General features: G+C 37.3%; 5 protein-coding genes and 1 long non-coding RNA gene across 10 annotated transcripts; 5 read left to right on the top strand and 1 right to left on the bottom strand.

Moving 5' to 3' along the window:
* Positions 1–1,414: 1,414 nt before the first annotated feature.
* LOC124444200 (coelenterazine h 2-monooxygenase-like) lies at positions 1,415–3,344 on the top strand. Its single transcript, XM_046994787.1, has 2 exons — positions 1,415–1,671; positions 1,795–3,344. Exon 2 carries the CDS (start codon positions 2,361–2,363, stop codon positions 3,051–3,053), a length of 693 nt encoding a protein of 230 aa, XP_046850743.1. The 5' UTR covers positions 1,415–1,671; positions 1,795–2,360; the 3' UTR covers positions 3,054–3,344.
* Positions 3,345–5,593: 2,249 nt separating this feature from the next.
* LOC124443536 (coelenterazine h 2-monooxygenase-like) lies at positions 5,594–6,286 on the top strand. The gene has a single exon (XM_046993989.1). It carries the CDS (start codon positions 5,594–5,596, stop codon positions 6,284–6,286), a length of 693 nt encoding a protein of 230 aa, XP_046849945.1.
* Positions 6,287–7,080: 794 nt separating this feature from the next.
* LOC124444196 (WD repeat-containing protein 6-like) lies at positions 7,081–22,062 on the bottom strand. Of its 5 annotated transcripts, none has more exons than XR_006947881.1 (22): positions 21,819–22,059; positions 21,355–21,450; positions 21,018–21,105; positions 20,727–20,924; positions 18,781–19,045; positions 18,425–18,578; positions 17,957–18,194; positions 17,418–17,587; positions 16,606–16,940; positions 16,364–16,534; positions 15,852–15,929; positions 15,545–15,640; positions 15,360–15,455; positions 15,081–15,147; positions 14,823–14,879; positions 13,969–14,443; positions 13,281–13,705; positions 12,855–13,001; positions 12,670–12,755; positions 12,032–12,117; positions 11,850–11,970; positions 7,081–7,436 (listed from the first exon to the last, which is right to left on the bottom strand). XR_006947881.1 is itself a non-coding variant. In XM_046994778.1 (21 exons), exons 1-21 carry the CDS (start codon positions 21,913–21,915, stop codon positions 11,904–11,906), a joined length of 3,492 nt encoding a protein of 1,163 aa, XP_046850734.1. In that variant the 5' UTR covers positions 21,916–22,058; the 3' UTR covers positions 11,717–11,903. The 5 variants fall into 5 exon arrangements, 3 of the variants coding, with proteins under 3 accessions (XP_046850734.1, XP_046850736.1, XP_046850737.1); XR_006947880.1 differs by lacking the exon at positions 7,081–7,436 and adding an exon at positions 10,678–11,194; XM_046994778.1 differs by lacking the exon at positions 7,081–7,436 and having other exon boundaries at positions 11,717–11,970; positions 21,819–22,058.
* LOC124443535 (coelenterazine h 2-monooxygenase-like) lies at positions 9,066–9,595 on the top strand. The gene is made up of 2 exons (XM_046993988.1): positions 9,066–9,457; positions 9,517–9,595. The coding sequence occupies exons 1-2, from the start codon at positions 9,066–9,068 to the stop codon at positions 9,593–9,595; spliced, it is 471 nt and encodes a 156-aa protein (XP_046849944.1).
* Positions 9,636–10,046, top strand: LOC124443534 (coelenterazine h 2-monooxygenase-like). The gene has a single exon (XM_046993987.1). It carries the CDS (start codon positions 9,636–9,638, stop codon positions 10,044–10,046), a length of 411 nt encoding a protein of 136 aa, XP_046849943.1.
* LOC124444204 lies at positions 10,590–13,722 on the top strand. The gene is made up of 2 exons (XR_006947882.1): positions 10,590–10,672; positions 13,477–13,722. It is a non-coding gene; the product is annotated as an uncharacterized LOC124444204 (long non-coding RNA).
* Positions 22,063–22,516: the final 454 nt, after the last annotated feature.

Below are 22,516 nucleotides of genomic sequence, written 5' to 3'. Positions count from 1 at the left end.
TTGCAATGACGTGAGCTCAAAATGTGTCGCAATTTTGCCAATGATATCTTTTCCCCAGTGGGATATTCAAGGGCAAGTTGCTTGGGGATTAAAACATCACAATTAACACCCCTAAATATGCGAAAATAGTTTGACACGAGGGTTTTAATAACAATCATCACCTTCATTCATTTGCGAACGTTAGAAAGCCGCCAACGACGACGCAAATAGTAAAATTTATGAAATAAAATTGGAGCGCTTCCTATGAAGAGTTACTGGCTAAATTTCCCATTAGTTCCATTTACTTTCAGGAAATATTTGGCATCAAATCGCTTTATATTGTGTTCATGTTGTTAAGATATTTTTGACCATAAAATGGCTACTTTGGTCATTTGAAAGAAGCTCTTTGCTTACCATTTCAGAGAGTGAAAGTTAATAAAATTACCATTTTAGAAAGCCACGTAAAAGCAAAACAGTGAAGAGGCTGGCAACTGCCATTAGGGAAATTACCTGTTTATAGAGTTGATTTAATCTTCCTGACCTTAAATGGCTATGTTTTTTTAGGCTAACATGAGCAAGCCATCTCTCTGTTTCATCATGATCACGAGCAATGCACGTGAAGAAAAGATGAGCAATAGGTTTGCAAAGCCAGGGGCGGAACTTGGTAGTTGAGAAGTTAGGAAGACACAAGACAAAAGCATAATTAGGAAAATTTGTAATGAGTCGAAGAAGTTTATAAAAAATTGTAAAAAAGAGAAGCTTACAAGTCGAAAGACAGCCATCACATTCCGAGACCACAAGCATACGTAACTGTCTCGCTACTATCATAATCTCGCAACTCGTGTAAATACTAAGCCGTGGGTGATGCTTGACTTTACCCTTTGACTTTCCCGTAGTTTTATGACGCAATATTGAATAGCTATGAAGTGCATCATTGATTCCAATTGAATGTTTCAATTATGACAACGAAAATAGCCACCATCTATTTCTTACCAATGTCGTTCAAGGTATTGCTTCGAACAATGCCGTGAAACTATACACGATGGCGCGGAACTACTTAGTTGCAACTTTCTTTGTTCCTGTATGACGCACAACACTCGTTTCTTATTATTCCTATTGAAAACAATTGACGACTCAAGGTTCAAGTGAAATGATGATGAAAGCGTCGAATTGGTCCAACTTTTGTCTGCATTAACAAAGTTTGAAAGATCATTCAAACGTATTTTGCATTCCTGAGGTAATGCACGTACATATCCCTGGTACTTAATTAGAATTTAGGAAGTTGGTAAAAATATAGATGAAAGAGCTTGTTGTACAAGACAAATTCCTTCGTGCCATGAATTCTTTTGTATACATGTTAAAATTGTCATGAAACACCAATGTCATGAAACAACAATGAAATTCTCCTGAGATTTGATTATTTTCTTTTCCCAATTGAGAAATCAATTCAGTCACGTGAAGCATACACCCAGTTTCTCGTTCTGAAGACCGTCGAACGGGTCGCGTTCATGTTTGTATGTGACAAACTTAAGAATTATAGTGTAGGTGATGTTGTGGAAAACAACGGTTTACTCTGATCAACAGGATACAAGATGCTCGGAGAAAGACTATCATTAATCAAGAGTGGAACAAAACATACCCCAGTGTTGTATACAACGAACGCAAAATCAAACCCCATAACCCCGATTTGAAGTAAGTCACTAATCTCATATAGTCACGTCTACATTTGAGATCTTGATCTAACGGTAAAACGTCACCTGCGCTATTTAAGTACATCCAATAAACTAACTTCACGTATATTTTTATATAAATCAGCACGAAGCGTACACATGGATAACGTTTGCGTATAGAAAGTACAAAGTCTAGAAGGAACATTTAAAAGTCAAATTGTTGTTAACCGACTTGATTAGCAAACAATCACAGGCGTCCTCGAGCGACCTTTGGTCAATGTATTGTCCAATGAATGATGGAAATTTCATGGCATTTCCACCAATCAGCACTTCCGCTAAAAGCGCGCATTTATACAGCATATATAAGTGTGCGATTTAGTGCTGCGAATGCATTTTACAGCCGTGCTCATTAAAACCTGACTAAAATGGGAGCCGCTTTATCAGTGAGCGTCCAACTCCATACATCAGCGAGGCATGCGTTAAGCGAAAAACAAAGAGACTGATCCCATATCAGCGACGGAATGGTTTTCAAAATGCCATCAGATTAACGTGCTTGACTCCACGATCAACTACTATGATTCCGCTCCCGAGAGTAAAACAGATAAAGTAGTGATATTACTTCATGGTAATCCAACAAGCTCGTATATTTGGAGAAACATTGTTCCCCATATTCAAGATGAATATCGTTGCATTGCGCCCGACTTGATAGGAATGGGTGCATCTGGAAGATTGTGTCAGAGTGCGTACAGATTTCAAGATCACTACGAGTACATTGAGGCCTGGATTAACAAGATGATGTTGCCAGATAGAGTGACATTTGTTTGTCAAGATTGGGGCTCTGGTATAGCCTTCCACTGGTGTCATATACATCCAGAAAGGGTGAAGGCGATTGTACACACAGAAAGCTTAGTTATGCCAGCAACCTCGTGGAAACAGTGGCCATTAATGCATAAACTGATTTTTCGAAGTCTGCGTACGAAACCGGGCGAAAAGATGGTTCTTAAAGACAACTTCTTCATCGAGAGGATCCTGCCGGCAAATACTTTGAGAAAACTTCATGAGGTAGAAATGAACGCGTACAGGCAACCGTTTGTTGTGAAAGGTGAAAGTAGAAGACCTATGCTCACCTGGCCAAGAGAAATACCTTTCATAAGTGAAGGACCTTACGATGTTCTGAAAGTCGTTCAAGACTATGCACGATTTATGGAACGCAGCGAGTCGATTCCGAAACTGTTCATCGAGGCAGATCCAGGGGTCTTCAGTAAAGCAATATCCGAAACAGCCAAAGCGTGGCCAAACACAAGAACAGTTAAAGTACGAGGTTTGCATTACGTGCAAGAAGACTCGCCAAAAGAAATAGGACATGCCATAGCAAACTTTCTGGGTAGTGTCTACACCACTTGACCATTGAACGGATACATTATAGAGTAGAAATAAAATAGTATTTAACAACTTTTTAAAAAGAAGTTTGCCTACCGTTATATACGATAAGAAATTATTAACTAGTAAGTAAACATCAGCACAACTACATAGATCACGACTAAATGCAATTCTTACAAGCTAGTGGAATGGCGTGCACACTTGAACTCACCCGGAAATCGTGTAGGGGTTATAAACTTGACAAAAACAGAATTTGGATAGATAATAGAGATTAATTAACATTATAGTTGCAATTAAATGGGGTCAAAGTACGAACATTTTCTTTCTTTACGATGAATCTTATACACCTCGTCCAAGTTGAGCGTTGGAACTATGCCATTAAAAAGTGACTTGTTATAATTCAAATGTACAGGACGATTCAGTGCATTAGACATCAAAACTCGTGAGCGTTTCTCATTTAAAATACAAAACAACGTCTTTTAAATTTTATTTATGCTAATTGTTTGTCAATGTGAAAGTAGAAGACTGAAAATGGCAACAAAAACCCATAGTAACGGTAACGGAAGCAGTTAAAACATCCTTCAAATGTAAACAACATCTTCCTTTTCACTGTAAGACGACGAATGGCCATTTTAAACGTCACCTATGCCTAAAATGTCGTTATTTTAGCGACTTAAAACAAAGATTTGCTAAATTCGAAAATTATAGGCACAGTTAAAAATAATAATGGATAGTGTCAGTGAAGGTCATAACTTTGTGCATAATGCGTGAAGTCTAGCACTCATAGTCTTTATACAAAAGGATTATTGACTTATGACTATGACGTTCGTACTTACACATTAACATTACTGAGTCATGACGTATAGTCCTCATACATCAAACATTACTGACTTATGACGTATAGTCCTCATACATCAAACATTACTGACTCAAGACTCACAAAGTCATACATTATACAATACAAAAAGGTATCATACTTTGTTCAATGTGATAAAAGATTTCTATTGATGCTCAATGATTATTTCAAACACGCTATCACAGGAATGCATGCTTGTTCTTAAGTGAGATCTTCACAGAGTTATCTCAACTAATGTATGAAATAGGACATCCTTGCTTTAAATTATCATCACAAGATAATCCAGGTCATAAAAGGACGGTTGCTTGTTTGTCAGCTTAAGCCAAACACAAATAGTTCAAGACCAACTCCACATGCAACGACATAGTACAAACCATTCCTACAAAATACAAATCTTTCTGAGTGCATGATGCATGATGCTTTAATAACATATCCTGAATTTATTACCTATCTTGAAGGACATCTAATCCTTTTAGATCAACAACATCAAGCCAGTAACATTGAAGGAGTTCAACATTGCACAATTTTCCATTCTACATTAAAAAGAGTACGATAAACACCAATTTATATTGAAATCATCTCGAGTTTCGACTACCAGACACGCAACAATCAGAGGAAAATATACAACCCTGTTTGTGTAGAACTTGGCATTAAAAATGACTTGCTTCTAACCTTGTAAATTGTCCAATCACATTACGCCAGAACAATGTAATACTCAAGCTATTGTATGCAACACATCGTTATAAGATTCCGTTTAAAAAATCAAAAAGCAGGAAGGCCGTTTTCTTTCCAGAGGGAGTCTATTCCGAACAACGAAGGAGTCTATTCCCTTTTCGTTTTAGCGATAGACAAGAGAGATCTATGCTGAGGAGCACCACACCTACTCTCAGCTCCCTGCTACTCATACGCCGATTTGGCGAGGGCGGGTACCGAACCCGGGACCTTGCGCTCACCAGGCGAACGCTCTATCGACTGAGCTATCCCTAACCCAAATAATATAATCAATAGCCGCAAAGAAAACTTTCGAATGAAAACTTGGTCTGAAACAGGTTTTTCTACAGAAAGGAGATAGGTATACTCACCTGAGGTTTTCACCAACTTTCCACATTTTCATTCTTTGATCACCAGAAACTGTTATAGCAAGATAATTGTCCAAGATCTTGAATCCTTAATGTCAAAATAAATATTTGTTAGCATCTATGGAACATTGCATGCAACACAGTAAAAAAGCACGTGTAGCCCGCGTGTTTAACACGGGATCATCACCTGTGACAGCTGAAGTGTGAGCACCAGGAAACGATATGGAACCCTACGAAGAAAACTTCAAGATTTCATTCGTTGTTTCCACCTTAAAACAAGCAAAAACAACGAAATCATCGTCACCAACACTGCACATCAAATACTCATAAAAACCTGACTAAAATGGGAGCCGCTATATCAGTGAGCGTCCAACTCCATACATCAGCGAGGCACGCGTTAAGCGAAAAACAAAGCGACCGATCCCATATCAGCGACGGAATGGTTTTCAAAATGCCATCAGATTAACGTGCTTGACTCCACAATCAACTACTATGATTCCGCTCCCGAGAGTAAAACAGATAAAGTAGTGATATTACTTCATGGTAATCCAACAAGCTCGTATATTTGGAGAAACATTGTTCCCCATATTCAAGATGAATATCGTTGCATTGCGCCCGACTTGATAGGAATGGGTGGATCTGGAAGATTGTGTCAGAGTGCGTACAGATTTCAAGATCACTACGAGTACATTGAGGCCTGGATTAACAAGATGATGTTACCAGATAGAGTGACGTTTGTTTGTCAAGATTGGGGCTCTGGTATAGCCTTCCACTGGTGTCATATACATCCAGAAAGGGTGAAGGCGATTGTACACACAGAAAGCTTAGTTATGCCAGCAACCTCGTGGAAACAGTGGCCATTAATGCATAAACTGATTTTTCGAAGTCTTCGTACAAAACCGGGCGAAAAGATGATTCTTAAAGACAATTTCTTCATCGAGAGAATCCTGCCGGCAAATACTTTGAGAAAACTTCATGAAGTAGAAATGAACGCGTACAGGCAACCGTTTGTTGAGAAAGGTGAAAGTAGAAGACCTATGCTAACCTGGCCAAGAGAAATACCTTTCATAAGTGAAGGACCTTATGATGTTCTGAAAGTCGTTCAAGACTATGCACGATTCATGGAACGCAGCGAGTCGATTCCGAAATTGTTCATCGAGGCAGATCCAGGGGTCTTCAGTAAAGCAATATCCGAAACAGCCAAAGCGTGGCCAAACACAAGAACAGTTAAAGTACGAGGTTTGCATTACGTGCAAGAAGACTCGCCAAAAGAAATAGGACATGCCATAGCAAACTTTCTGGGTAGTGTCTACACCACTTGACCATTGAACTGATACATTATAGAGTAGAAATAAAATAGTATTTAACAATACTTAATATAAATATTAAAGGCCAGCAAAGTGGTTTTAAAACAGCCATTCAATACAAAAATAACGTACAAAAAGAAATATTTGTTTAGAAGCGTAACGTTTCGTCTTGACTCTCAAGACATCATCAGACAGTATTAAATTACAAGTATAGAGGGATACATATATAATAGCTACTTACATAATATTAAGTTACATGATGGGATGAAAACGTGTTAGTAAATATTGGATAAGATGGCATGACGTGGGATAAGTAGAAATACGAAAGAAACAGAAAAACAACAAACACAACAATCATAAAGTATACAGACATGAGGATGGACAAAATTAGATTAAAGCAACTGAAGGACAATGGAGTTTCCTTGGACGTTAAGAGATGGTTTCATTTTGTTGATTAAGAGGCTTTCGTGACTAAGAAGCTCTTGCGAGTCTGAGCATGAAGAAAGTATTTTAAAATCCTCGAAGCTGGCGGTGTGTCCTGTGGATTTAAGGTGTGATAGTATGGAAGAATGACTGGGATGTTTAGAAGAAGTTTGCTTACCGTGATTGTGAAGTTATATAGGATAAGAAATTATTAACTAGTAACTAAACATCAGCACAACTACATAGATCACGACTAAATGCAATTCTTACAAGCTAGTGGAATGGCGTGCACACTTGAACTCACCCGGAAATCGTGTAGGGGTTATAAACTTGACAAAAACAGAATTTGGATAGATAATAGAGATTAATTAACATTATAGTTGCAATTAAATGGGGTCAAAGTACGAACATTTTCTTTCTTTACGATGAATCTTATACACCTCGTCCAAGTTGAGCGTTGGAACTATGCCATTAAAAAGTGACTTGTTATAATTCAAATGTACAGGACGATTCAGTGCATTAGACATCAAAACTCGTGAGCGTTTCTCATTTAAAATACAAAACAACGTCTTTTAAATTTTATTTATGCTAATTGTTTGTCAATGTGAAAGTAGAAGACTGAAAATGGCAACAAAAACCCATAGTAACGGTAACGGAAGCAGTTAAAACATCCTTCAAATGTAAACAACATCTTCCTTTTCACTGTAAGACGACGAATGGCCATTTTAAACGTCACCTATGCCTAAAATGTCGTTATTTTAGCGACTTAAAACAAAGATTTGCTAAATTCGAAAATTATAGGCACAGTTAAAAATAATAATGGATAGTGTCAGTGAAGGTCATAACTTTGTGCATAATGCGTGAAGTCTAGCACTCATAGTCTTTATACAAAAGGATTATTGACTTATGACTATGACGTTCGTACTTACACATTAACATTACTGAGTCATGACGTATAGTCCTCATACATCAAACATTACTGACTTATGACGTATAGTCCTCATACATCAAACATTACTGACTCAAGACTCACAAAGTCATACATTATACAATACAAAAAGGTATCATACTTTGTTCAATGCGATAAAAGATTTCTATTGATGCTCTATGATTATTTCAAACATGCTATCACAGGAATACATGCTTGTTCTTAAGCGAGATCGTTACAGAGTTATCTCAACTAATGTATGAAATAGGACATCCTTACTTTAAATTATCATCACAAGATAATCCAGGTCATAAAAGGACGGTTGCTTGTTTGTCAGCTTAAGCCAAACACAAATAGTTCAAGACCAACTCCACATGCAACGACATAGTACAAACCATTCCTACAAAATACAAATCTTTCTGAGTGCATGATGCATGATGCTTTAATAACATATCCTGAATTTATTACCTATCTTGAAGGACATCTAATCCTTTTAGATCAACAACATCAAGCCAGTAACATTGAAGGAGTTCAACATTGCACAATTTTCCATTCTACATTAAAAAGAGTACGATAAACACCAATTTATATTGAAATCATCTCGAGTTTCGACTACCAGACACGCAACAATCAGAGGAAAATAGACAACTCTGTTTGTGTAGAGCTGTGCCGTAAAAATGACTTGCTTTTAACCTAATAAATTGTCCAATCACATTACGCCAGAACAATGTAATACTCAAGCTATTGTATGCAACACATCGTTATAAGATTTCTTTTAAAAAATCAAAAAGCAGGAAGGCCGTTTTCTTTCCAGAGGGAGTCTATTCCGAACAACGAAGGAGTCTATTCCCTTTTCGTTTTAGCGATAGACAAGGGAGATCTATGCTGAGGAGCACCACACCTACTCTCAGCTCCCTGCTACTCATACGCCGATTTGGCGAGGGCGGGTACCGAACCCGGGACCTTGCGCTCACCAGGCGAACGCTCTATCGACTGAGCTATCCCTAACCCAAATAATATAATCAATAGCCGCAAAGAAAACTTTCGAATGAAAACTTGGTCTGAAACAGGTTTTTCTACAGAAAGGAGATAGGTATACTCACCTGAGGTTTTCACCAACTTTCCACATTTTCATTCTTTGATCACCAGAAACTGTTATAGCAAGATAATTGTCCAAGATCTTGAATCCTTAATGTCAAAATAAATATTTGTTAGCATCTATGGAACATTGCATGCAACACAGTAAAAAAGCACGTGTAGCCCGCGTGTTTAACACGGGATCATCACCTGTGACAGCTGAAGTGTGAGCACCAGGAAACGATATGGAACCCTACGAAGAAAACTTCAAGATTTCATTCGTTGTTTCCACCTTAAAACAAGCAAAAACAACGAAATCATCGTCACCAACACTGCACATCAAATACTCATAAAAACCTGACTAAAATGGGAGCCGCTATATCAGTGAGCGTCCAACTCCATACATCAGCGAGGCACGCGTTAAGCGAAAAAAACAAAGCGACCGATCCCATATCAGCGACGGAATGGTTTTCAAAATGCCATCAGATTAACGTGCTTGACTCCACAATCAACTACTATGATTCCGCTCCCGAGAGTAAAACAGATAAAGTAGTGATATTACTTCATGGTAATCCAACAAGCTCGTATATTTGGAGAAACATTGTTCCCCATATTCAAGATGAATATCGTTGCATTGCGCCCGACTTGATAGGAATGGGTGGATCTGGAAGATTGTGTCAGAGTGCGTACAGATTTCAAGATCACTACGAGTACATTGAGGCCTGGATTAACAAGATGATGTTACCAGATAGAGTGACGTTTGTTTGTCAAGATTGGGGCTCTGGTATAGCCTTCCACTGGTGTCATATACATCCAGAAAGGGTGAAGGCGATTGTACACACAGAAAGCTTAGTTATGCCAGCAACCTCGTGGAAACAGTGGCCATTAATGCATAAACTGATTTTTCGAAGTCTTCGTACAAAACCGGGCGAAAAGATGATTCTTAAAGACAACTTCTTCATCGAGAGAATCCTGCCGGCAAATACTTTGAGAAAACTTCATGAAGTAGAAATGAACGCGTACAGGCAACCGTTTGTTGAGAAAGGTGAAAGTAGAAGACCTATGCTAACCTGGCCAAGAGAAATACCTTTCATAAGTGAAGGACCTTATGATGTTCTGAAAGTCGTTCAAGACTATGCACGATTCATGGAACGCAGCGAGTCGATTCCGAAATTGTTCATCGAGGCAGATCCAGGGGTCTTCAGTAAAGCAATATCCGAAACAGCCAAAGCGTGGCCAAACACAAGAACAGTTAAAGTACGAGGTTTGCATTACGTGCAAGAAGACTCGCCAAAAGAAATAGGACATGCCATAGCAAACTTTCTGGGTAGTGTCTACACCACTTGACCATTGAACTGATACATTATAGAGTAGAAATAAAATAGTATTTAACAATACTTAATATAAATATTAAAGGCCAGCAAAGTGGTTTTAAAACAGCCATTCAATACAAAAATAACGTACAAAAAGAAATATTTGTTTAGAAGCGTAACGTTTCGTCTTGACTCTCAAGACATCATCAGACAGTATTAAATTACAAGTATAGAGGGATACATATATAATAGCTACTTACATAATATTAAATTACATGATGGGATGAAAACGTGTTAGTAAATATTGGATAAGATGGCATGACGTGGGATAAGTAGAAACACGAAAGAAACAGAAAAACAACAAACACAACAATCATAAAGTATACAGACATGAGGATGGACAAAATTAGATTAAAGCAACTGAAGGACAATGGAGTTTCCTTGGACGTTAAGAGATGGTTTCATTTTGTTGATTAAGAGGCTTTCGTGACTAAGAAGCTCTTGCGAGTCTGAGCATGAAGAAAGTATTTTAAAATCCTCGAAGCTGGCGGTGTGTCCTGTGGATTTAAGGTGTGATAGTATGGAAGAATGACTGGGATGTTTAGAAGAAGTTTGCTTACCGTGATTGTGAAGTTATATAGGATAAGAAATTATTAACTAGTAAGTAAACATCAGCACAACTACATAGATCACGACTAAATGCAATTCTTACAAGCTAGTGGAATGGCGTGCACACTTGAACTCACCCGGAAATCGTGTAGGGGTTATAAACTTGACAAAAACAGAATTTGGATAGATAATAGAGATTAATTAACATTATAGTTGCAATTAAATGGGGTCAAAGTACGAACATTTTCTTTCTTTACGAAGGATCTTATACACCTCGTCCAAGTTGAGCGTTTGAACTATGCCATTAAAAAGTGACTTGTTATATTTCAAATGTACAGGACGAGTCAGTGCATTAGACATCAAAACTCGTGAGCGCTTCCCATTTCAAATACAAAAACGTCTTTTAAATTTTATTTATGCAAATTGTTTGTCAATGTGAAAGTAAAAGACTGAAAATGGCAACAAAAAGCCATAGTAACAGTAACGGAAGCAGTTAAAACATCCTTCAAATGTAAACAACATTTTCCTTTTCAATGTAAGACGACGAATGGCCATTTTAAACATCACCTATGCCTAAAATGTCGTTATTTTAGCGACTTAAAACAAAGATTTGCTAAATTCGAAAATAACAAAGACAGTTAAAAATAACGTCAAACATTACTGACTTATGACGTATAGTCCTTAAACATCAAACATTACTGACTTATGACGTATAGTCCTCAAACATCAAACATTACTGACTTATGACGTATAATCCTCATACATCAAACATTACTGACTTATGACGTATAGTCCTCATAAATTAAACATTACTGACTTATGACGTATGTCCTCATACATTAAACATTTCTGACTTATGACGTATAGTCCTCATAAATTAAACATTACTGACTTATGACGTATAGTCCTCATACATTAAACATTACTGACTTATGACGTATAGTCCTCATACATCAAACATTACTGACTTATGACGTATAGTCCTCATACATCAAACATTACTGACTTATGACGTATAGTCCTCATACATCAAACATTACTGACTCACGATCACAAAGTCATACATTATACAATACAAAAAGGTATCATACTTTGTTCAATGTGATAAAAGATTTCTATTGATGCTCAATGATTATTTCAAACACGCTATCACAGGAATACATGCTTGTTCTTAAGTGAAATCTTCACAGAGTTATCTCAACTAATGTATGAAATAGGACATCCTTACTTTAAATTATCATCACAAGATAATCCAGGTCATAAAAAGACGGTTGCTTGTTTGTCAGCTTAAGCCAAACACAAATAGTTCGAGACCAACTCCACATGCAACGACATAGTACAAACCATTCCTACAAAATACAAATCTTTCTGAGTGCATGATGCTTCAGTAACATATCTTGAATTTATTACCTATCTTGAAGGACATCTAATCCTTTTACATCAACAACATCAAGCCAGTAACATTGAAGGAGTTCAACATTGCACAATTTTCCATTCTACATTAAAAACAGTACAATAAACACCAATTTATATTGAAATCATCTCGAGTTTCGACTACCAGACACGCAACAATCAGAGGAAAATATACAACCCTGTTTGTGTAGAACTTGCCATTAAAAATGACTTGCTTCTAACCTTGTAAATTGTCTACTCACATTACGCCAGAACAATGTAATACTCAACACATCGTTATAAGATTCCTTTTAAAATATCAAAAGGCAGGAAGGACGTTTTCTTTCCAGAGGGAGTCTATTCCCTTTTCGTTTTAGCGCTAGACAAGGGAGATCTATGCTGAGGTGAAGCGCCACACCTACTCTCAGCTACCTGCTACTTTACCGCGAACAGCAGATTGCCCGATTTGCGCTACTCATACGCCGATTTGGCGAGGGCGGGTATCGAACCCAGGACTCTGCACTCACCGTGCGAACGCTCTATCGACTGAGCTATCCCTAACCCAAATAAAATAATAAATAGCCGCAAGGAAAACTTTCGAATGAAAACTTGGTCTGAAACAGGTTTTTCTACAGAAAGTAGATAGGTACACCTACCTGAGTTTTTTCACCAACTTTCCACATTTTCATTCTTTGATCACCAGAAACTGTTATAGCAAGATTATTGTCCAAGATTTTGAATCCTTAATGTCAAAATAAGTATTTGTTAGCATCTATGGAATATTACATGCAACACAGTAAAAAAGCACGTGTAGCTTGGGTGTTTAACACGGGATCATCACCTGTAACAGCTGAGGTGTGAGCACCAGGAAACGATATGGAGCCCCACGAAGAAAACTTCAAGATTTCATTCGTTGTTTCTACCTTGAAACAAGCAAAAACGACGGCACCATCGTCACCACCACTGCACATCAAATACTCATAAATACCTACAAAACATAATAAAAATGTCGAAAACCAAGTTTGGTGAAGAGATTCAAGCAAAGTCTTCACGTCATTAATGAGTTCATTAAAATGCCGTGTCTCACATAATATATTGTTGCAACTCTCACTTGTTTCAATTTGAACACTTAATTGACTCTACACAACACAATTCAAACAAGAACAGGTATCATCTGTACGTCATGTTCACAGGGGACGTTACGAAAGTCACCATCACATACGGTGATTAAGGAGAGAACATAATGCTCTACAACATGTACATTTACCCTTTTTTGAGATCATCAATGCATTCACACCAGACTGATGTTCCTTCACTTGATGTATCACTTTAAAAGCACGTTTCTCTTCGCTAAATGATTTCATGTCACTGACCGAGTTATCTTTTTGAAAATCATCTAAAACCGATGACGAAGGACCATTCACAAAAACATCCTCGCCATCATGTTGTATGATTTCTTGCAGCTCACTTGAGGTACGGACATCATCGCTGGACGCCTTAACATAGGGGGAAAAGATCTCTGTTACATCCCAAAAAGTAACGTTTCCAGCTGTGTCTGATGCATAAACGAGAAGAAAAGATTTTTTCGATGATTTGACGCTAAAATGTCCCACACATAAGATGCATTTTCCGTTCCACGATATTTTCTCCACCATTGTGAATGATTTCGATTCAGAATCAAACACGTAGCATCTTCAATGAAAGAAAAAGAAAAAAAGAGAAGATTACCTTTGAGACCTCAATAGATGATGATAAAGATATTTTTGTGTTTGGAACTTCTGCAAGGATAACGGATGGATAGCGCTATCCAGGCTTCGTGCAACCGGCCCCAGAACTCCTGGGAACTTTATAATTTTTGGCCATTCACCATGGCAATTGCGCTTTTCACGGCAACATTCAGATTTCAAAAGATCAATGGCATGTTGTCGGAGGAAATTTGTTCAGAATTCACGAACCTCAGGTATCCATCGGAGCAGGCCGTAACAACACCGATGACGTAATATGACGAATCATCTACGTTGCTCAATAAGGAAGCACAAACATCAGAAATGAGGAATGTTGTGATCGCCATGAAGCGCATATCTGAAATAAAATCTTCATTGCTACAAGAGTTGAAACCTTTCTTCTTGTGTCGCTTATATCGAGAGCTTTTAAGTTCGCCTACAAGGCAACAGCTCCATTTTAAAGAGTTTTTTTCTTTTTCCATGTCTTTTTCTAACGCAGCATTAGAATCGCAAAGATCGTTTATGTCTAACAACCAACATTTTAATGAAGCTCGACTCCCAGCAGAAAAAATCAAAACCTTAGGAAAGTCCTTATCTTCTCGCAAACATTTGATTTTAATACAAGAACAGCAGCGGACACTGGACACATGACCTTCGCATGTCAGCACTTTGAATAATCTTTCCTTTTGATATTCTCCTGTTTTATCTTTCAGTGTTGAGGATTTTTGCATAAAAGATACATTCAAGAAAGCGATCTCATAAATACATAAAACATATCCAAACACCGCCACACACCAAAGTGGAACACATGCGCATACCATCAGTGTGGCAATACAAGCAAATTTGTTTACTGGATTTGGTCTGATGCGCTTAGACTCTCCCCCCTGCTTTATATATTTGTAACGTACAGAAAAAGGGGGTGGCATAAGCTTACATATCAGACCGAATATGGCGAAAAATTTGCAAATATGATAATAGTGTGTACTAGGAACACACCATGCAAACAAAGTTGGCTTAAAATTGGTTCTCAATTCAAAGAGAGACGGGGTGATGAAGGATGGAGCCTGGAGAGGAGCAAAGGATACATAGCATGATATTTAAAGTGGTATCTTCGCTTCCAGTAACCAGCACATGAAACTCATCTAGTGAAAAAAAACCCCAGTAAATGTCAACAAACCTTAACATGACCTACACTAAACAAATTTATTAAGTGAAATGTATCATTTACTAAACACATCGACCAAACGTGGGCACAGGTTTCTAATTCCAGTTATACGTCATAAGTAACGCGTAAAATAAATCTCTGTCGCAAGAAAAAATGTAAAAGTATAAAGTCAAGATACCATTGTAGTTATTTTGTATAGATCCAATCACATCGACAGTGTTTGTTTCACGACCATGAAAGCATTTCTGAAAAAAAATATGTGAAAGGGCAGAAATTTCTTTCGCAGGACAATAACGGATTATTTGTGAGTCAAAGCTTCCTCTGACTTCAAGCTACATGGCAATGCAATGAAAACAAACTACAGCTTGTAATTTACGCAGTACAACTTCAGCTGGCCGTACATACAAGACGAAAGTTCAGGCTTGTTCGAAATACCAGAAAGAAAGCGTACACGTACCTGAATAATAGAAGATGGCTGTTTCATTTTTCTTGACCAGCGACACACATTTACTGTGCTTTGTTTCAGGAAAGTAAACACAAACGAACCATTCATCTGAACACATCAAAATATTTCATTATCACGAATATACTAGCGAGATTTTCGGTTAAATTTACGCTATACATTAGGATTTCACGATTTACCAAATTGAACTGAATATCCCAGTTACGGTGACCGCCTCCACAAGGTAAACGAAACATCACTTCTTCACGAGTGATATTCCAGACGATAAAATCTACCTGAAAAGAGCCGAAATGGATATTAGTGGATACGTGGGGTATGTATAAAAATAAGCACGAGCGCACAGTTATAAGTCCAGTGGATAAAGTGCTTTGAATGATTACAAAATACGCATCTTCAATTTAGGACGATACGTAACATCAAAAAACGTCTGAAGAAATCAGAAGGCAATCATAAAACGTGTATGGTATCACGAAATTATACACTTACTGACTGAAACACGACGGCCAAAATGTCTCCATTGGTGAGAAAAATGATACGATCAATCCAATTCACACCTTTATAAACCTATTTGGCAAATTGAGCAAAGCTCACGATAATCCATGGACACACTTCATACATCCCTTTCAATACAATTTAATCATTACTAAATCCACGCATATCTAGCCTCGTATTTCCTATTCAATACATTATAATCATCAGTGAATCATGCACTGCATGTTTTCTTCCTTATTAAAGTAAATGGTTTGAACCCGGGAGTATCGTTACATGTTTGTAAATGTAGATCGTCCAGGTTGGTATAGTCCTGAGAAGGACTGTTTTTGTTGTTGTTGACTGACGTTTCGACAATCTTAGCGGTAGTCATCTTCAGAGTCAAAAAATGCACTGCATGTTTCCTTCCTTATTGTTGGGGAAAAAGCAAGAAAGATCCAGTTATCTTTCATGCATGAAATATATGAGAGTTTACAACGCTTTCCTTGAGAAAAAAAACTGATTCTAACCTTTCTCTTATCAATCATTTCTATCATTCCTTCGTTGCTGTGAAGTTTATATCGTCTGAGATAACCATCCCGCCCTGTTGTGTAAAGACCAGTCGAGTGATAAACAATAGAAGTTACGCCATTCGCTCCGTGAATTCCCACAAATGACTTCTGTGGTTGTAGCACCTGAAACTTGAATTCCATCATTATGAACATTCAATGCTATGAACACAGGAAAAGAAGTGTGGTGATCCGAAATTTACCTCGTCCATCGATGCAGAAACATTGTAAACATGAAGTGAGCCTCTACGATCACCGCAAAGAACTAGAGATGTTTCCAAACCCTTGCTTGGAGTATTATTGACAACAAGTACCGTATTAAGCCAACGTTGCCTGCAATATGGCAAAGAAAACGTCGCCTTTTGCTCACAAACAAACTGTTTAGAGTCATGGACTCTTGCAATTATCCACCAAATGATTAGACCATCCGGTCCACATGAAAATAAACTGAAAGCGTTTGGAGTTGAAGTATTTGTACATTGAAGACTGAGGATCTTGTTTTCGTACGGTCTTTTCTCTAAGCTATGCCAAGACTGATCTGCAAATCAATTAAAGACAACTTAATATGATCTGACGATTTCACGAAAGGATTTATTAAAGAAAATGTTTTGAACCCGGGAGTATCGCTACATGTTTGTGGATGTAGATCGTCCAGGTAGTAGAATCCTGAGAAGGACTTTTGTTGTTGGTGTTGACTGACGTTTCGACAACCTTAGCGGTAGTCATCTTATGAGTCAACTACCGCTAAGGTTGTCGAAATGTCAGTCAACATCAACACCAACAGTCCTTCTCAGGACTCTACAAACCTGGACGATCTACATGCACAAACATGTAAAGGATTTATTGTCAATGAAAAATAATAGAAAATCTACGTACTTCAGCTTGTACAGCGTGTGAGTATTGAGTAGGAAAATGTGCATTAATAGAAGAATTTCTAACATTTAAGTTTCTATTCAAGTTCATAAATAACATTTGCTACCTACTCTCACCTTCAAAACACAAGAAATCCACTGACCTGTCAAACATACAAATTTCATAAATCCTTTAATGTTACCAAGGACAGCAATAGTCTTGCAAGGAGACACCACCATCAAACTGTACGATGAATAAGTCGGTTCTTGTCGTATACAATAACACATCACTTTGTGAGCTGCATCTTCATTTTGAGTGAATTTGTAAAGATTCCTTAGAACAATTAAAATTGATTAAACACATATAAAACCAGAGAAATCAAGGAAAAGAAGTCTGCCGTTGACAAAAGTAATAGACAACCAGAAAAGTTGAGGAAAAGAAGTCTACAGTCTACAAAAGTAATAGACAACCAGAGAAGTCAAGGCAGAGAGGTCTGCCGTTTACAAAATAGAATTCCATTAATACGTAACTACAGATTGATGGTGACTTTCATGCCAATAAAATTGCACTCAATACAATCAAATACAAAGATAGAAGAATAAAATGTGAACTATTAAAGGTTTTACAACGTCATAATAAGCCTGGCAAATATATTTTCTCGATCTCTGACCTGCGATGGCTTTGTTTCACACATGTACGTACCCAGTATCTGTCAACACAAGAACACTTGTGTCCAAAAGCATTCCGATCATGCGCGGATTCTCTTTAGACGCAAGAGTGCCTGCTTCATATTCAGACGGTATAGACGAAGACCAATGCTGTTGTTCACTCTCTTGTTCAACTTCATCCTTCACAGGCCACAAGCGAATTCCACCATCACCACCGCCTGTAGCAATAATGCTTTCATCAGCATTGGAAGCCAACGACCAAACACCTTTACCTAAAGCGAAATATGCAGTTCAAGATTTATAGTTATTTGGGTAAATATATATATAAAGCATTGAGAGAGATGGCATTCATGACTCACGATTATGACTATATCTTCATTGTTCGTGTATTTTTTACATAGGAAAAACTTTGCGATTGAAATCCTATATCCAGACGTATGTGTCAAATTATAAGTCTAACGGTTTTTTTTTCAAACCACTTGAGAAGACATAATTTACCAACCAATATGTCCTTTCCAAGACCGAACAATTTCACCATTAGAATTCCAAAGTAAACACAAGGAATCTTCTCCGATACTAACGATGTGTTCTTTTAGGATGAGACAGTCCCACACACGGGCTTTGTGTCCGTAGAGAGTCAACAACGTTGGGAAAACCTAAAACGTCAGCATACTTTTGCCGATTGCTAAATGGAATATGTACTACTACGAATTTCTAAAGATGAGCCTACCTTTCTCATGTGCAAGTGGAATATGTACTACTACGAATTTCTAAGATGAGCCTACCTTTCTCATGTGCAAACAAAGTAACGGTTAGTAAGTTCTCTGCTAACTATTACAGTTTAAAAAATAAGTGTACCTGAACATCAGCGAAATCACTGGAAAAGACAACCTTTCGTACTTTGATACTTCTATCATCAGAAACAGAGCAAAGAAGACTTCTTTCGATAGAGTATCGAACAGAAAAAATCACACCATCGTGTCCTGCAATTCGTTTTTGAACAACAGCTTGTTTTTCAAACGAACAGGAGATAGATAGTTTCCAGAGTAAAAGTTCATTAAAAACTGTCCCACATGCCACCCAGACAAGATCTGTTGTCTGCAGAATAAACCGTGCACAATATCTTCAATGCACAGAATTATGGAAAACAAACACACAAAAGGTGCTTTGAAAATTGACTTTCTTCAATTGTCAAAATCAATCGTGAAATCAAGCATTTTACTACGTGAAATCAAGCACTTTACTACGTGAAATCAAGCACTTTACTACGTGAAATCAAGCACTTTACTACGTGAAATCAAGCACTTTACTTTGTGAAATCAAGCATTTTACTACGTGAAATCAAGCACTTTACGACGTGAAATCAAGCACTTTACGACGTGAAATCAAGCACTTTACTACGTGAAATCAAGCACTTTACTACGTGAAATCAAGCACTTTACTACGTGAAATCAAGCATTTACTACGTGAAATCAAGCATTTTACTACGTGAAATCAAGCACTTTACTACGTGAAATCAAGCACTACTACGTGAAATCAAGCACTTTACTACGTGAAATCAAGCACTTTACTTTGTGAAATCAAGCATTTTACTACGTGAAATCAAGCACTTTACGACGTGAAATCAAGCACTTTACGACGTGAAATCAAGCACTTCTACGTGAAATCAAGTACTTTACTACGTGAAATCAAGCACTTTACTACGTCAAGCACTTTACTACGTGAAATCAAGCACTTTACGACGTGAAATCAAGCACTTTACTACGTGAAATCAAGCACTTTACTACGTGAAATCAAGCACTTTACTACGTGAAATCAAGAACTTTACTACGTGAAATCAAGTACTTTACTACGTGAAATCAAGCACTTTACTACGTGAAATCAAGAACTTTACTACGTGATCAAGCACTTTACGACGTGAAATCAAACACTACTACGTGAAATCAAAAGCACTACTACATTGAAATCAAGCACTTTACGACGTGAAATCAAACACTACTACGTGAAATCAAGCACTTTACTACGTGAAATCAAGCACTTTACTACGTGAAATCAAGAACTTTACTACGTGAAATCAAGTACTTTACTACGTGAAATCAAGCACTTTACTACGTGAAATCAAGAACTTTACTACGTGAAATCAAGCACTTTACGACGTGAAATCAAGCACTTTACTATGTGAAATCAAGCACTTTACTACGTGAAATCAAACACTTTACTACGTGAAATCAAACACTTTACTATGTGAAATCAAGCACTTTACTACGTGAAATCAAGCACTTTACGACGTGAAATCAAGCACTTTACTACGTGAAATCAAGCACTTACTACGTGAAATCAAGCACTTTACTACGTGAAATCAAGAACTTTACTACGTGAAATCAAGTACTTTACTACGTGAAATCAAGCACTTTACTACGTGAAATCAAGAACTTTACTACGTGAAATCAAGCACTTTACGACGTGAAATCAAGCACTTTACTATGAAAATCAAGCACTTTACTACGTGAAATCAAACACTTTACTACGTGAAATCAAACACTTTACTATGTGAAATCAAGCACTTTACTACGTGAAATCAAGCACTTTACTACGTGAAATCAAGCACTTTACTACGTGAAATCAAGCACTTTACTACGTGAAATCAAGCACTTTACTACGTGAAATCAAGCACTTTACTACGTGAAATCAAGCACTTTACTACGTGAAATCAAGCACTTTACTACGTGAAATCAAGCATGACGTAAAAGGTGACAAGTAAAAAAGTTTCTTTACAAAGAACTCATCGTTTCAGATCAGGATACAAAATGCAATTTTCTTCACACTGTGCAATTTTCCTTGAAGAATTCTCTGCAATATTCCACAACCATACAGCATTGTGAGCAGTCACTACAAGGGCACTTTGACACTTATCATCATTGTTTTCACCACTAAGTAAGCATGCATCCCAAATCCAGTCATTGAATGTTACTTCATTAATTGGAAGTATCTTTTTGAAGATGCTATATAAAGGTGAAAATATACAATTCACTTACTTCACGTAACTATGGTACAGATTTTTAACAGTTGAGATAACCTGCTTCAATTAAGAATACCTTTTGGTTTCTGCAACATGCACATTGAAAGCACCAACAGTCCTGCCTCCACAAGCAATTACCAATGTTCCAATGTTACAGTCACATACTATTAAGATTTTGGTACAAATAAAAAACCTCATAGACAACATATAGATCTCAGCATAAACAGTGCTGTAGAAGAGGGGGGGGCGCTTGGTGGAGGACCCCCTTTACCTTCGGGTAATTTTTCGTTATTTCATGGCTTTAGCTTCGTCAAGTGAGCCCCCCTTCTGATAAATTTAGTTCTACAGCACTGAGCCTAAGTAATGCGTGTAAAAAAGGCCTGTGCATCAACAAGTAAAAAATACATACTCACATTTTAATGAGTGGATTCTCTGGTGCTCAAATAGTCGTTCTTTACCAATGCATCTTCCATCTGTGATCTCATATATTTTAAGATAAGGTCCTTCCCCTGGAAGAAAATGGTAAACTCAACATGTCATACCTTGAAGTCAAACATGATGGAGGAAATGTGCGATAATAGCATTTAGTTACCATAAAGTACAAAATATTTACAAAAAATATGACTGTTGTTTGAAAATTTTTTTGCAAGACATCATACTTAATAAAAGATTAAGAAAGATCACTAAGATGAAGTATATGTTTACAGTAAAAACAACAATATGTTACTCAGACTAGATCATAGAGCAGCAGAGCTTGTACGACGAAGCTTTCACAACTTAAGAGCTGTGAAACTAAGCAGAACTGATTACCACAGTTGTGTGAAATATACATGCGATTTAAATTCTATAAATATGGCTAAACATATCAAATATTTACCAACAAAAAGATGTCCTGTCGAATCTATTTCCAAAGATGTTACAGGATTCAGAACTTCTCTATCTACCAATGAAAGGTTCCTTTCTGTACAGGACATATTATTCTTGGCTCAACGAATGCAATATCATCCACTAGCATTCACCGTGTAGAAAGAAAAGAAAATTGGAGTTTGTCGTCCGCCATGTTTAATTAGACTTTGGTCGGGTAAATACCCTCGGCACGTGTCCGTATGTAAATAGCATATGTGCCTTGTCTTTGTATATTTTTCATTCATTAGATTAAATATAATTTGTTATACAGGTGGCAATATGCTATCCGGGAAGAACTGAAGGCTAAACCTTTTAATGCACTTCGTTTGCAAATCCTACTTGTAAAGGTATGGTAATCAGTTGAAAAATTTTTTCTAATGAGCTCACGTGGAGTCAACAGGTCAATAGAGGGGCAAAACACCCGTACGGCATTACGTTTTTGCATATGAAAGCATAATATTAAAACCTCTAAAAACAAAGTAACGAACTGCAGGTTTTTTAAATATTTTGCGCGTATCCTGCTCATTTTCTATGTGATATTATCCAAGCTATCATGTACCAAATGTAATGTCTGATAAAATGTACCAAATATGAAAAACACACTTCGGAAATATGCGGAATTGGGGGATCTTATCCGCTATCGGAGCACTATTATTTTACTAATAATTA

This window comes from Xenia sp. Carnegie-2017, unplaced genomic scaffold (assembly GCF_021976095.1).
Source record: "Xenia sp. Carnegie-2017 unplaced genomic scaffold, XeniaSp_v1 HiC_scaffold_21, whole genome shotgun sequence".
In the NCBI taxonomy this organism is placed as follows: domain Eukaryota; kingdom Metazoa; phylum Cnidaria; class Anthozoa; order Malacalcyonacea; family Xeniidae; genus Xenia; species Xenia sp. Carnegie-2017.
This window is presented reverse-complemented; position numbering and strand designations above follow the sequence as displayed.

Bases quoted from the DNA above. Each gene is read 5' to 3' on its own strand.
- LOC124444200 (XM_046994787.1), top strand. From the start codon at position 2,361: ATGGGTGCATCTGGAAGATTGTGTCAGAGTGCGTACAGATTTCAAGAT.
- LOC124443536 (XM_046993989.1), top strand. From the start codon at position 5,594: ATGGGTGGATCTGGAAGATTGTGTCAGAGTGCGTACAGATTTCAAGAT.
- LOC124443535 (XM_046993988.1), top strand. From the start codon at position 9,066: ATGGGAGCCGCTATATCAGTGAGCGTCCAACTCCATACATCAGCGAGG. The intron at 9,458-9,516 runs GTTTGTTTGTCA...ATATACATCCAG, and splicing joins ATGTTACCAGATAGAGTGAC to AAAGGGTGAAGGCGATTGTA.
- LOC124443534 (XM_046993987.1), top strand. From the start codon at position 9,636: ATGATTCTTAAAGACAACTTCTTCATCGAGAGAATCCTGCCGGCAAAT.
- LOC124444196 (XM_046994778.1), bottom strand. From the start codon at position 21,915: ATGTCCTGTACAGAAAGGAACCTTTCATTGGTAGATAGAGAAGTTCTG. The intron at 14,880-15,080 runs GTATCTTGACTT...TTTTTTCACTAG, and splicing joins TATACAAAATAACTACAATG to ATGAGTTTCATGTGCTGGTT. The intron at 14,444-14,822 runs GTATCCTTTGCT...CAACACTGAAAG, and splicing joins CACTTTAAATATCATGCTAT to ATAAAACAGGAGAATATCAA.